Source organism: Gouania willdenowi, chromosome 7, assembly GCF_900634775.1.
Source record: "Gouania willdenowi chromosome 7, fGouWil2.1, whole genome shotgun sequence".
Lineage (NCBI taxonomy): Eukaryota > Metazoa > Chordata > Actinopteri > Blenniiformes > Gobiesocidae > Gouania > Gouania willdenowi.
Window position 1 is genome coordinate 6,872,429 of NC_041050.1, and position 14,015 is coordinate 6,886,443.

The 14,015-nt window shown below is 37.6% G+C and overlaps 1 protein-coding gene across 10 annotated transcripts in view; it reads left to right on the forward strand.

Moving 5' to 3' along the window:
- Positions 1-14,015, forward strand: part of LOC114466710 (IQ motif and SEC7 domain-containing protein 1-like) — a 153,015-nt gene that overhangs the window by 110,878 nt on the left and 28,122 nt on the right. Inside the window, exon 1 of one of the 10 annotated variants that reach the window (XM_028452362.1) lies at positions 8,542-8,946. The exons of the other annotated variants lie outside the window; for them this stretch is intronic. Coding sequence (XP_028308163.1) covers positions 8,882-8,946 — 65 coding nt within the window. The 5' untranslated portion in view covers positions 8,542-8,881. Of the gene's footprint in view, positions 1-8,541; positions 8,947-14,015 lie in introns of those variants that run through there. 10 annotated transcript variants of the gene reach the window in all.

The following is a 14,015-nucleotide window of genomic DNA, read 5'->3' on the forward strand; positions in this document are numbered from 1 at the left end:
TGAATTGTCCAAAGGAAAAGTCTCCAACTGTCCTTTTTTTCAGATGTCCCTTTGCTTTGACACACCTTAGACCGTAGCTTGCTACCAAGGCTTCTGCGGTGCAACTTGATTACATGGTCAACCAGAGAACTCTGAGAGCGCAAACCTCTGCCAAACGCCAAGTCTCCTCTTTGTTAGATATTGACAATTATCTGGATCAGTGATCCTGATCATGGTACCATGATTGATCATTCTACCCCCATAATAACAATACAGTAAGGAATTCAGATTCCAGACTGTGCAATCTGGAGAGTGGAGAAATAATTTTCAGGAAATGCAAATATTCTAGTTAGTTATTGGTGTTAATTACTGGTAAATATTTTAGTCTCTCAGTGACTCAAAGTCAAATCCTTTGAAACGGTTGATTGAGAACTATACCAACTTATTTTTTCCTTGTTTCAGAGCAGAGGAATGTCCTGTATGAGGTGTTTCTGCTTGCTCAGGATATCTTCTTAGTATTTTGTTGGAAAATGTTAACCTCATTGGTTTATTTCTTTTCCCCACATCAATATTCTTGGTCTAGTTTTGAACATTTTTTCTTCTGAAATAACATTATTTCAATTGAATCATTCCCTCACTGTCAGCCTAATGAGGGCCATTCAAATGTAATATATTCTCCATGTTCTCCTGTAAGTGCAGCAGTCCAACACATGATTTTACAGATCGCATTAAGAAAAGAGTTCCTCTTGTATGACACATTGATGCATGTGGCCGTCACAACACAGCATTCTTGTATATTTACTGATGGGATGTTGAACCAATGATGCTAAAGGTGTAATATACAGACGCAGACAGACGTGGTGCCAACAATAACAATGACTTGTGCCAGTGTGGGCGGCTAAGCTAGGCAGCGCTCTACGAGGCTCCGCAGGGCTCAATAACTGTAGTGTTTATGTTGTTGGTTTTGGATGTCATGGAGGCGCTTCTAGACTTGCCAGAGAAGGGCGGTAGAGCTGGAGTCCTGAATGAGGAGTTCAGGACCGATGGAAAAGCACACTGAGGTAAAGTCTGCTAAAGGGATCAGCCAGCTGCGAGTCGAACAGTGAGCTGGGAGATAATTAAAGCTGTCTGAGTATTTCAGAAATGTGACGGTTTCGCTTCATGATCTTTGTCTCTTTACCTCTCCATCTAATGACTCAATCCTTTCGAATGTTTATGCTTAGAATATTATTCATGTTAATACAGATACTGTATCTTTGAACCCATCTCTACCAATCTGCTTATTCTCTGTAATTCAATGTTTTATTTTCCTACATTGTTCCTTTTTCTTTTCTTTTTTGTGTTATTATGTTTTATATTGTATTGCACTGTATTTGTTGTTCCGTCTTTTATTGTAAAGTGTTCTTAGTTGGCCTGAAAGGTGCTTTTAAATAAGGAGATTCATTATTTTTATTTAGTTGTGAAAAAGACAAACATATTTAGCAATATTTAGACAAAAATATTTTGCCAACAACACTTTTAACTGGTAGACTTGACTTAGTATTAAAATATAAACATAAGGGTTGGAGTTATGCTGATTATACTGATAATAGGGAATACATGTAAATAAATAAGTCAGTCTTCTACAGATTTACTAAGTTTATTTAACTACAATTTAAAATTCCGATGACTACATTTGGACTAAAAGAGATTAAATAAATTTTTAATCATATACTAATGTTGTTTATAAAAGTAAAAAAAATGTGTCAAAAGGATGTAAAAATTGATTTTGTTTAGTGCTTTACATAAGTCTATTTCATCCATAACTTGGAGCAAATGTTGCACAAATTATTTTTCATCCCTTTTTCAAAGAAATCCATAAAGAATCCCAAAAAAAATTGGAGGGAATCCTCCAAAAATATGCCAATACATTTATTTTTTTCATTTGGTACAGTTTAAAATACAACAAAACATAATAATATCAACAGTGGACAAACATTAACAGAAATCAATACACTTTAGAGGCATGACCCAAAAAACCCTCAAGGGGCTTGAAGAAGAGGGCTCCTCATATAACATTTCAACTTTAAATAAAGATAGAAAAAAAAATCTAATAATAATAAAATCAAATCAAGACAAAATAAAGGACCTACTGTATGGTAATTAATGGGGATACATCACTGATCCAGATAACTGCCAATACCTGGGATAGAGGATATTTGTTGTTAGGAGGAGATTTCTGATGCTGCATCTTTTACAGGAAAAAAAAAACTCTGCAGCTCCACTTTAGTTCCAGTCAGAAGAGTGACTAAGCCTTGTATTCCCGACATGGATGTATGGAAACTTTATCTGTGTTACTTGAGACAGATGTAAGCTTGCCACTGCCTCAAAAAGATTAATAAAGCCAACACTCATCTTCGTTTTTCTGCCAGAAAAGCTCAAATAACCCAGACGCTTTGCAATCATGACAAACACGGCTGACCTCAGTCATTCTGCATGACGTCACGGCTCAGGCACGTCAGCCTTCAGGCCTGTGCTTTACACTGTAGTGTCTCTGCTCAACAGTGGGTGGCGTTGTCCCTCGGCTCACTGTGGAGGACGCCTGATCTGTTTTTCTCATTCTGGTTGTGGTCACAAGCTTCAGTCGAACAACATGATCTCCCTGAGTTTTTTTTTTTTATACTCTACTCAACTCAGCCTTTGTCCCTCGTACAGTCGTGACTGCTGGAGTCATTAGTCCTATACGTTGTTCTTCATATGTTACGCCGTTGTCACAATCTCCAAAAATGAGATGAAATCAGCTCTGCATTCTGGTGCCCTTCTGTTGTATTAATTTGTCTTGTTCTTCTTCACGCTATTGTCTCCCTGTCGTATGTTTACCAGAGCGTGTCACCTCACATGGGTCTATTTTTAGCCTTGGAGATCTGTGCTATGGTGTGTTTTTTGTGCTGAGTCTTCTATGAAGAGCCTCAGAAACAAGAAAGTAACTTTTTTTTTTTTGTGTCCAATGAAAGGAAAACATGTTTAAATGGACAAAACTGGGCCGTCTGATAGTGGTGCATAATACCTGACCTCTATTTGGATGTTATTCACCAAGAGAGAGAGTAATGCATGTTATCATATGTGATGCATTTGTCACGGTTGTATCATTTCTATAGAGACAAAAAGAAGTGCACCAGCTCATCTGTTTTTAGTGGGGTTTTTTATTTTTTATGGGATCAGTTTATTCAGTGGATTCATGCTGGACTATTCATTTTTTTCTGTACAGTTTTCATTGCCCGCATGACTTGCATATGTCTTTGGAATGTGAGGACAACCGCAGAAATGCCCAAAGAACAAGAGAAAAACACTCCACCCATACGGACAGGCGCAGACTTGGCTTCTTGTGTGTGAGCTTGACAGGTGATATTTTATCCCTCAGCGTAACGCATTAAACTTTCATTAAAATCCCCTTGGGTTGTTTGTATTTGTAGTTGGGTGTAACATTTTGAACCTTTTAATTAGTTAAAAAGCTGGTTTTAAGTTCAGTATATTTTCTAAAAATGTCTAAAGTGGAATTTAAAAAAAAATATTACATGTATTATCACTGACATTTTTATTTTAAATAACGACACAGAAACCCCTCATATGCATGCGTTGGTACAATATCACACATTTCCACCTTATTTTTTCACCAGAAAACAGGAAATATCAGCAATTCTGCCGATAAATGTTACAGTTCGACTGGTCATCATGCTATCCAGTGACTGAAAATTAATGAAGAGCTTCATCTGAAGTGTGTTTTTAATTAGTGGTGGGACTTTAATTAAAAAGTTTAAACTGCTAAATTAGAGACTTTGTAATGAATTCATCTTGATTAATCTAAATAATTGCCAAACAATATTTGACACAAAAAGCAACATATTTTTTTTAAATTTAAATAGATTTTGGTATGTGACTGAATCAATGAAAACAATAAATGAGCTTTAACAACAAAATAATGTTTATTATTTCCATCATAATCTGCAATATGAATAAAGAATGTTATGATTGCATTGTTCACAAAGCACAAACTTAAATTTAATTAAGTTTTATTCATGCATTGCTGGGTAGTTTTGTAAACTTTCTAAAACAAATGTGTTTTTATGTATTCAATTATTTAAAAAAAAAAAAAACACTTATCAGCAGAGGTGAAAGTAACAGATTACACGAACTCATGTTACTGTAATCGAGTTGCTTTTATGGATACTTGTACTTTCTGAGTATACTTCTAAATCAGTCATTTTACTTGTACTTAAGTACATTTTAAAATAAGTAAAGTCATTTGTTAATTTTATATAGCCAACCATTACTGAGTAAATTATTGTTTTTTGGTTTAAAATGATCAACGGACATTGTGAAACTACAAAAAAATTAAATAACCGGACAACAATCAAATGCATCACATCATAGCTGACCAATCAGATTAAACGTAATGCACGGCACCAAAACAGCCTTGAATGCCGGTTATTTTCTCAGAACATTTATTAGTTATTTTATATGTTTTTGTATTATTATTATTATTATTATTTATTTATTTATCAGTTATTTCAGCGTGAATTTTGAATTTAATTATTTGTTGTTATTTTATCGAATAAATAATTCTATATTTTGACAAACCTTTTATTTCATACAGATACATTTGTGGAAAATAAATTTGATTCCAATTGTGCAAGATTTAATCTCTTCCTTTATAAGTTTATACATGAGATGTTTACTGTATGCAAGGTAACCGTGGCAAGATTTATTACCAAAAATAAACATGGTGGATGAAAGTAACTAGTAACTTTTAATTTCAGTAATATTTAATTGAGCTACTTTTTAATTGTACTTGAGTATTTTATGTATGACTTACTTGTACTTGTACTTGAGTATAATTTCAATCAAGTAACACTACTTGAGGAGGATATATCAGTACTCTAAACTAGACATTCTTTTCCAGACGTTTGAAAATGAAAATGAAATGTATGTAAGGACATTTCCACAATAATAAAAGCATTTGCTTATTTTAAAGAAGAGTTAAATCTACCAAAATAAAAAACTAAATTGCCTCCCACAGTCCAGCTTTCAGCATTTCCAAAACAAGCAGACAGTTTCCTTTTCAGAACGTCTGCCCACTACATGAATGCACAAGCAGGAGAGAGGAGAAAAACCTCTGAGACATTACTGATCTTTAATCCTTTTCACAGAATCCCGAAGGCACCACATCTGCTCTCGCTTTGCAGCGAGGATTTGATGAGCAGAGGCGTGTCCTTTAATTACTCTTCTTTCACTTTCTTTTTTTCATATCTGATCCTCCTTATGCACGAACTCGTACTTCCACAGAACAAACAAAAGATTATTTTCCAGTCCCATACAAAGACGTGTGTTTTCCCAAAGCCGCCCCGTGCCACTAGATCTCTTTCACTTTGCTGTTGTATCAAACTATGACATCATCCTGCTCTAATTGTTTCCAGACGCGACGCGGCCTGAGTTTTCTCCCTTTTTTTTTTTCCACTCCTCAGCCCAGGTTCCAATCACTTCGAGTTTAACAAAAGCAGATAATGAAAAACTATGCATGAGGTCATATTGCGCTAAATATCTTGTGACAACTTTCCAGGAAGAAATCTCTTTTTTTCTTGTCATTTGCTCTACTCTGTTGTCATTTTTTAAGTTTTAAATCAAGAAAATCCAAGTTTCTTCTATTGTCTATGGCTATCTTAGTGGAAATGAAGTAATTTGGTTGACCTGTGGTTGGCTCTTTGGCCTCGTCCAAAGTGTTTCTAACTTTATAAGCAAAGCGGGAAACAATGGAGTGTTGAAAAAACTGGAGGCGTAGAGCGAGAGCGAGGGAGAGTGGAGCGGGGATGCAGGGAAACCATATGTATTGAGTTGGAGAAATGGCGTTTTATGAGCAGAGAGTGGGCCTCTGCCTGGAATTCTCAATGACATCATTGTGGAAGCCATCAGACTCCAGAAATGGAGTCGGCCTGTAACAGATGGGATAACGTCTAGGTTGTCCCATCGCTTAAAAACAATGCTTTACAGTTAAATACAGAGTAAATTATTGATACGTTATTGTCTTTGACTTAAGAACAAATGAAGTATAGATATAGCTATTCGCTGTGGGGGATGGTTTTTATATTCACGTCTTCCAGAAATAAAACAAGGAAACCTGAATTTTTTTAACTGAGCTATTTATTTCCTTTTTTTATTTGTTTTGACGACTTGACAATTGGCCAGACTGCATGATTACTGACATCTGTAAGTTGAGTCAAGTATCTGCAACTCCATGCGGCATTAGCAGCTGCAGCCACCAGTGCTTTAGCGCCAAGGCCTTGAACTAAAATAGATCTGGCGGCCAGTTACTGTCAATCTGCTTTTTTGCACAACATGAGTCTGCCTCGGTCCCACTGCACTCATCCTCCCCTCAGACCCATGATTGTATGACGAGTCTGACTTCCTCCAAGACAGAAATCTTGCATGATCTAACAAGATCTAACAACAAGACCTAATGCTGCATTTAAAAAAAGAAACTTGGAACTCAGGAAATTACCGTCTTCTTACTTCAAAAAAGTGATTTTGAACGCCACCTGAAGTCAGAGCTTCTACTCGGTAAAGTCGAAAAAGAATTCTAATATTATAGCGGCTAGCCATGTTTGCCGCTGAACTCGGCCTTGCGTGAAAACGGGTGCAAATTTTAGTCGTACGACAGGAACAATGTGATTTATGAAACATTCCTATTTGACCAATCCCAGCATACAAACCCTTGGGTGTTGATAAATGCGGCGGCTGAATTGGATTGTCATGAATATGTTCCGCCCTCCTGTTTTGGAGGCCTTGCCCGCTGAGGTCAAACAAGAAAAGAAACTTTTCTAAAATGAAAATTGGAAAACAAAGATTTGCTTTTTGAATGTCAAACTGGAGCATTAGGAGATCATTTAAACGCTCACTGCCACTGTACCCAGCAGGTGACGTCTGCCCCCCTGTGTGCACAACGAGCAACTTCACAGCAGAGATCCTGGAGACTCACATGGATATAACCCTATTGCCGAGGCAATAAATAATACATTAAAAGAGATTCACGATCGAAACCTTTAAATTAAAAAAAATCCTTAAAAATGACTAAATGTTGTCCATTTTTTATAATAATCTGTTTGATCTGTTCTGAATGTGTGTGTGCTTATGCTCCAATGACAGTTTCAGTCAGATCTACACTCAGATTTGCGTACACGAGGTCAGACCTGACGTAAGATCTGATTGTAGCGTACACTCTAGTCAAAATTGATAAATACCGAAACTTGCGTGAATATGGTTGAATGCACGTCGTACCCTCAGATCTGAATATATGAACCGGTTGATAAATGAGGGCCTAGGAATTTTGGTCTTTAACATGTAAACAATAAGTTTAATATTCACGGCCGCGATCCGTCTCAGAGCCGATTATCGGGAAAACTACACTTTAAACACACCTCGAACCACAGGATCATCTTATAGGACAATCTTCTAAGACTTTAGATAAGCGGGCAGTTGCCATCCTTGGTCGGGAAGGGGTTAAAATCAGGACAAAAACAGCCTGATTATCTCTATTTGTGTACCCAGCTTTACATTTGCTTTGTCTCCAACTCTCATCTCTTATCTGTAGCCTCAGACCAAAACAGTGTTTGGAAGGGGATCATTATGAAGGTTTGGGTCTATAATTAGAAGATTTTAACATCTCCTCTCAGAGACTGTTTGATGATTGGTGTCCCTGTAAACTGGCTCCATGTGGGAGCCATTCTCTTCTGTTTCCTGTGCCTGTTGTCATTAGATAGAAAATACCTTTAACTTGGGGGTACTTTACCCCAACCCCCTTCTCTCAGAGGGGCAATTAGTCTCTGGGCTGTCCCAGAAGCACTTTAAAGTCACGAGATGTGGTTCCGTCATTGCTGCATGTTTGCAGATTTGTTGTATGTCTGGGTAAGCTCAAATTGAAACTAAACCGCCCTAAAATAATTCGACTGAAAGGTGGTGGGTTTTTTCTCGGCTGTTGTTGTCCTGAATCAGGAACTGCCCAAACCCTCTCTTGTTTTTTTTTTCTTTCTTGAACATCTTTACAGTCACTTCTCAGCCCTGAAAGGTTCTATTAATAGCTGTGCCCTCTCGGATTTGCCATCTCGAGCATGCATGTCTTTTTTTTTTCACTTTCTAATAAAAGGTTTCTGGCATTCAAACCCTCCAAACCCTTCTTTCCTTATCAATCTCTCGCCTTTTCACTTCAATCCAGTTATTTCTCCTTTATGCAGCCAACTGTATGAACCAACCACTCATCTCTCCTTCAGGTCCTTTGCCTGAACCCTGTCTCTTCACTCAATGTCTCAACTTCTGTTTCCCATTCATTTACATTCTCTGTCTGAAAAACAAGATTTCCTTTCTCACGTCATCTCCCGTAGATCATTTTGTGTGTCCCGCTCTGGCATGAATTGTGTCCCACACATGGTATTTCATCCACTACTCTCTCCGAATACCCAGCCATTAAGCCACTGCCCTTTCACACCCTCTTCCCTGCACCCCACCCCCTTTTATACAGCCAGGACCTGGTGGAAAACTCACACTCCCCTGTCTGTGGAGCCTCCACCCCCTTGTACTCCCACCAGCCTGACATACGGAGGGCAGAGAGGGAAGAAATGGGAAAAACCGAGAGCTCTGTTCGTCTGTCAGAGAGAACAGACTGCCACTTACTGTAGCTATGACCATGTATGCCTGCTTTTCTTAGAGAGCAAAGAAAATGCAAATCAGCCAAATGTTGTGCGTGAGGTTTAACTGCAGTTTTGACATGTTTTTTCTTCTGCTCGAGGGACCTTTTGTTTTTTTTCTTTAAATAATGGAAAACATTAAAGGATTCTACTAATGTTTGGATTGCATCGACTTCAGAGTGCAGGACATCATGTGGTGTTTGCAGTGTAATTCAGAGAAGACGCTGTCGCTGCTGGAGCTGGAACTGAACGGCTGGTAAGAATAGTAGTGCATGGGCTTGTTGTTTTTAGTCAAGGTTTGGCTGTCATGTGAGGATACGCGTAATGAAGCTTTGGTAATTGTGGATGAAACCCATTATTTATTAGAATGCATAACAATTAAGGATACTAAAGTGAATTCATATTGCCCACTAAGAGCTGACCACATTATTGTAAGGCTGAAGTTTGATTAAATACAATGCGTGGTTAGAAACTCGACCTGTTTTCTCTGCTTTGAGTCATTGTAAACTATCATATTGTACAGAAACCATACGTAGACCTATATATGAGGCGCCCACCAAGCTTTGATCATGTGAAGGGCATTCCTGTGGTGTGCCGTGGCCCTCCCACTATAGCTGGCCATGACTGTGCTTTTTCAAGGGCTGATGTTGAAAGGGCAGGTGCTGATTGTCTTTGGGGGAATACTTTAATTATTCATCAGTGACAGATGATGACAGTGACATCTTTGTTAGTGTTGGAGCTGTGAACACTGAAATTTGATGGATTTCCATAGTGTGCATGCTGTGTGTACCTATGCTGGATGGATACCCTAAGTATCATTGATGGATGATTACAGGCATTTATCCATCTAATTACAGCCTCAGGTGTGATGACGGCTAGGGCTGGGATAATATGATTTTGTCCTGATTTGATTTTATCGCCATACTTGTATGCCAATTTAATATATCTTTTTGCCATTCTGATTTGTTGCGATTTGATAGTTACAATTATTGCAATTTCAAAAAAACAATTACCGGTATAATAAATTTGCTATAAAATAAAACAACAATGCTGGAGAGAAACATCTTTTTTTAATATTGCCATTAAAGATATTTTGCATTATCGATCAATATTTTTTCCCCACCCTTAATGATAGCTATAAAATTCATATTTGTATATTGTAATTACCTTCTAAATCAGTGGTTCTCAAACGTTTTCTGTTGCACCCCCGTTTGATGAATTAAAAATTCCCCCCATTGTAACAAAATTCCAACAAAATAGGTTAACATTTTTACCTTCAATGAAAAAGGTGGCTTTTCTTCAAAACTCATGAAAATAACATAATGTGCAACCACATATTTTAGTAATAATAAAGTTCTTTGAGTGCAAATATTTATTTTTCTGTTTTTCATGCTCAATGTTTAGCAAGATTGTTCTCGTGCCACCTCCCACCCCCATCGCACCCTCCCTGTCACATCGCCCCCCAGTTTGGCCACCACTGTCTTATCCTATGATGATGACATGCAGACATAGTTAAAAAAAAAAAACATTGAAAAATGATTCTGGGGAGAAAAATCAAATTTCAATATCGTCACTAAATAAGAAAACGCAATTTATTGTGAATTTACATTTATTCCCACCCTTAAGGTTTGGTGTAAAATTCATACTTGTCGAAATGATTTCCATCCATTCATCATGCATCCATCTATCCATCCATCCATCCATCCAACGCACAGTCGTGCACGCTTTTACGTGCATCGAGAACATTTAAACACTAAGAAAGATGTGGTCAGGGGGGGAATTGAAACTACACAATTTAATCTGACACACATTAAAGAGCGGCTTTGACTTTTACAAGGAGTTTGTCTCGTTAAGTCTTTTTAACAGGAACCATGAGCTAATTCCTGTGTGCGTGCTGTAGCAATCAGGAATTGAACCTGGGACTCGTGATGCATAAAAGGAATCAAAGCACCACATAAGGTCTCACACAATAAAAATGTCACAAAAATGACAAACTTCTTTTACCTGAAAAATAAGACACCTTAAACAACAATTTAAATTTTAATGAACGTTAAATAGATGGAGATGATGGTGGGTTACACTGCAGTGGTTCTCAACCTTTTCAGTCTGCGACACCCAAAATAAAGGTGCCAGAGACCCCCACTGTACCTGAAGGTGGTTGAACACAGACATGAACTTTGAATAACAGTCATGTGGAGACAGGGTCATCTATAAGGGGGAATAAAGGGGAGAGATTTTTGTGGCCCATTCATAACGTCAGCAAAATGATGGTTCATTGTTCTATGACTCTGTGATAACCACATTTATTTATTCATCTGAATAATATCCACTGTTATCCAGGAAGTTTATGATTATTTATTCTTGTTCTTGAAGATGTGAACCCTCTTTTTAACAAGAAATAAAAATGGATTTAGAGTGACTAAAAATAGTGGAAAAAGTGGTGAAATGGGGTTTTTAAAAAAACACAGAAATTGGTTAAAAGTTGCAAACTAGAGTGGCCAAAGATGGACAGAAAAAGTGGTAAAAAATGTTCAAAGTGTCAACATTTACTTTAAACTGGCAAATATTGGGCATGACAAATGGTGAATGTGGTTAAATTGCAAAAATAAGCATGAATTATGAGCAAAAGAGGTTAAAAGTGACAATAATGGGTCAACATATCAGACATTAGGTGGGAAAAGTGGTGGAAAGGGTTTATAAGTGCCGAAAATGTCTTGAAAGTGGAAAAAATGTGCAGAATAGACATTGAAATTTGATGGAGAAGTGGCAGAAATGTAATGTTGTCAAAATGCATTAAAAGGAGCATAAATATGTCAAGAAAAAGTGATGAAAAGAGGTTAAATATGGAAACTTTGGTGTAGTTGCAGAAAAAGGGTAAAAACATGCAAAAATGGGCTCAAATGTAAAAAAAAAAAAACTATAGTTTCTTGAAGGCATCTGGCGACCCTCTCCTAGTGTCTCGTGACCCAATGGTTGAGAACCCCTTACAGTGAGATGTTTGATGACAGCTTGTTCATCTCTAAAGCTCCAAATGAAACTGTACAATTTACAGTAGAAACCAAGTACTACTATAAAAGTGTCTTATGAGACCCGGGTGGATGGTATTGTGTCTGCTGGAAACCTTCCAGAACAATGCTGTCAGTCTGCCGCCTGCTGCTGCCTTCCCACTTCACAGCTGTGTCCCACTATAAATTCCCAGCTTAAACTTCAACTAGATCTGATGGATGAAACGGAGCAGGTTTTTCAGCGTTTTTTAGTGTATTTGTTGCTGTGAGGTCTCTGAAACCGTCTTCCTGAAAGCCTCTCCGTTCACATCTGTGTGCCATGAGAACTGCTGAGGTTGTATTTAAGCGTTCTCGGTTACATTGAACAGATAAAAAACATCTGCTTTTGTTGCCCTTGGAGCTTGTGTCAGTATGTGTGTGGTGAGGAGTCTGATTTTGATTTTCTTGGAAGGGTCAATGCCTTCGTGCACATTGAAAGAAAAACATTCACGTCGAACAGCAGCGAGCAGGGTACGGGCAGGAATACACAGAGGTGAAAGTAATAGATTACAAGTACTCACATTACTGTAACTGAGTTGCTTTTATGGGTACTTGAACTTTTGAATATATTTCTAAATCAGTAATTTTACTTGTGCTTATGTACGTTTTAGAAGAAGTTAAGTAATTCATTTCATTTCCGCACTTAACCGTTACTGAGTAAATTATTATTTTTTGCTTTAAAATGATCATTACACATTGTGAAACTACCAAAAAATGAAATGACCAGACAACAATCAAATGCATCATATCATAGCCGACCAATCAGATTAAACGTAATGTACCACGCCAAAACAGCATTGAATGCCAGTTTTTTTTTTTTTTTCAGTTTTAGAGTTCATAAATGTAGCTATACTTAGTTTCATTACATTGTTTTTTATTTTTAATTGAATTCATTGTTGTTCTATTTTTAAAAGAATTGTACATTTTGGCAAAGCCCGTCTGTAAATATGTAAAGACAGTGGCTATCCGTACAGTTGTCGTATCAATATACCGACATTCTATCCGTACGCAGCACCCCTCATTGGCCAGTTTAGGTCACGTGACTAAGACTAAACATAACCGTAAACCTAACCCTAAGACGCTATGTACGTGTACTTTGGTAAACGTACCAATAGCAGCGGGGGTTGTCCGTACAGCAACCGTACAAATAGACACTTTCATATGTAAATATCTCTTCTTGCCCCTGCCTGTAAATATCTATATATATATATCTATATTCTTCTTTTTCTTTCTACTTTTTATATACATTTTTCTATATATTTATTTATTTACATATAGCCTCTATAATTGTAATGTTTTTTGGTTTTTTTCTTGCACTTTATCTGAGCTATAATGACAGTAAATTCCCCCACTGTGGGATCAATAAAGCTACTGTACTATTTTATACAGATGCCTTTGTGGAAAATAAATTAAGTTCCAGTCGAATTGGTTTCTTCCTTTTTAAGTTTATACATGAGATGTTTACTGTATGCCAGGGAACCGTGTTAAGATTTATTTCCAAAAATAAACGTGGGGGGTGAAAGTGACGAGTAATTTTTACTTTGAGTCCTATTTAATTGAGCTACTTTTTACTTGTACGTGAGTATTTTATGTATGACTTACTTGTACTTGAGTATAATTTCAATCAAGTAGCAGTACTTCTACTTGAGTATGTTATATCAGTACTCTTTACACCTCTGGGAAAACATGAGCGTCATTGCAAACAAACCCTGACTTCATTGCCAACTCATTTGATTGTGTACATCGTGTCAAACTCAACCGTTTCTCAAGCTGTGTACTAGCAGCTGGAAAAAAGCCCAAACAGCTCTGAAGTCCACAATTGAATTAAGCTCTGTTTTTTGTGAACTTCTCTGTGTCTGGTCGGTTCCATCCTCCGCCGCTCTTTCTCTTCCTTGGTTTCTTCCCCAGCCTGCACTTCATTAGCTTTCTTTTTTCCCAGAACTCCTGTAGATGGGACTCCTCTTTTCCGGGATGGAGGAATGTTTCTCCCTCAGGTCCGACTGATAGAAGGGGTTGAGGCCTGGGTCGGGGCCCTGGCTCTGTTTGTTCAGGATGTGTTGGGAGGGAACAAGAGAGGAAATAGAGAGAGATTGTCAACTCCCCTGACTCGAATTCCTGGCTGAAAATCAGTGCCAGTCGTGCTGACGCCCTCATCCACGCTTATATCAGAACCTACAGCCAATCAGGGTTCTTTATGTATTCATAAGTTAAAGTTTCATTTATTTAGACAACTTTTTTCAGGAAATTCCCTTTGATCTCCTCCTGCAAGTTGGTAGGCGGA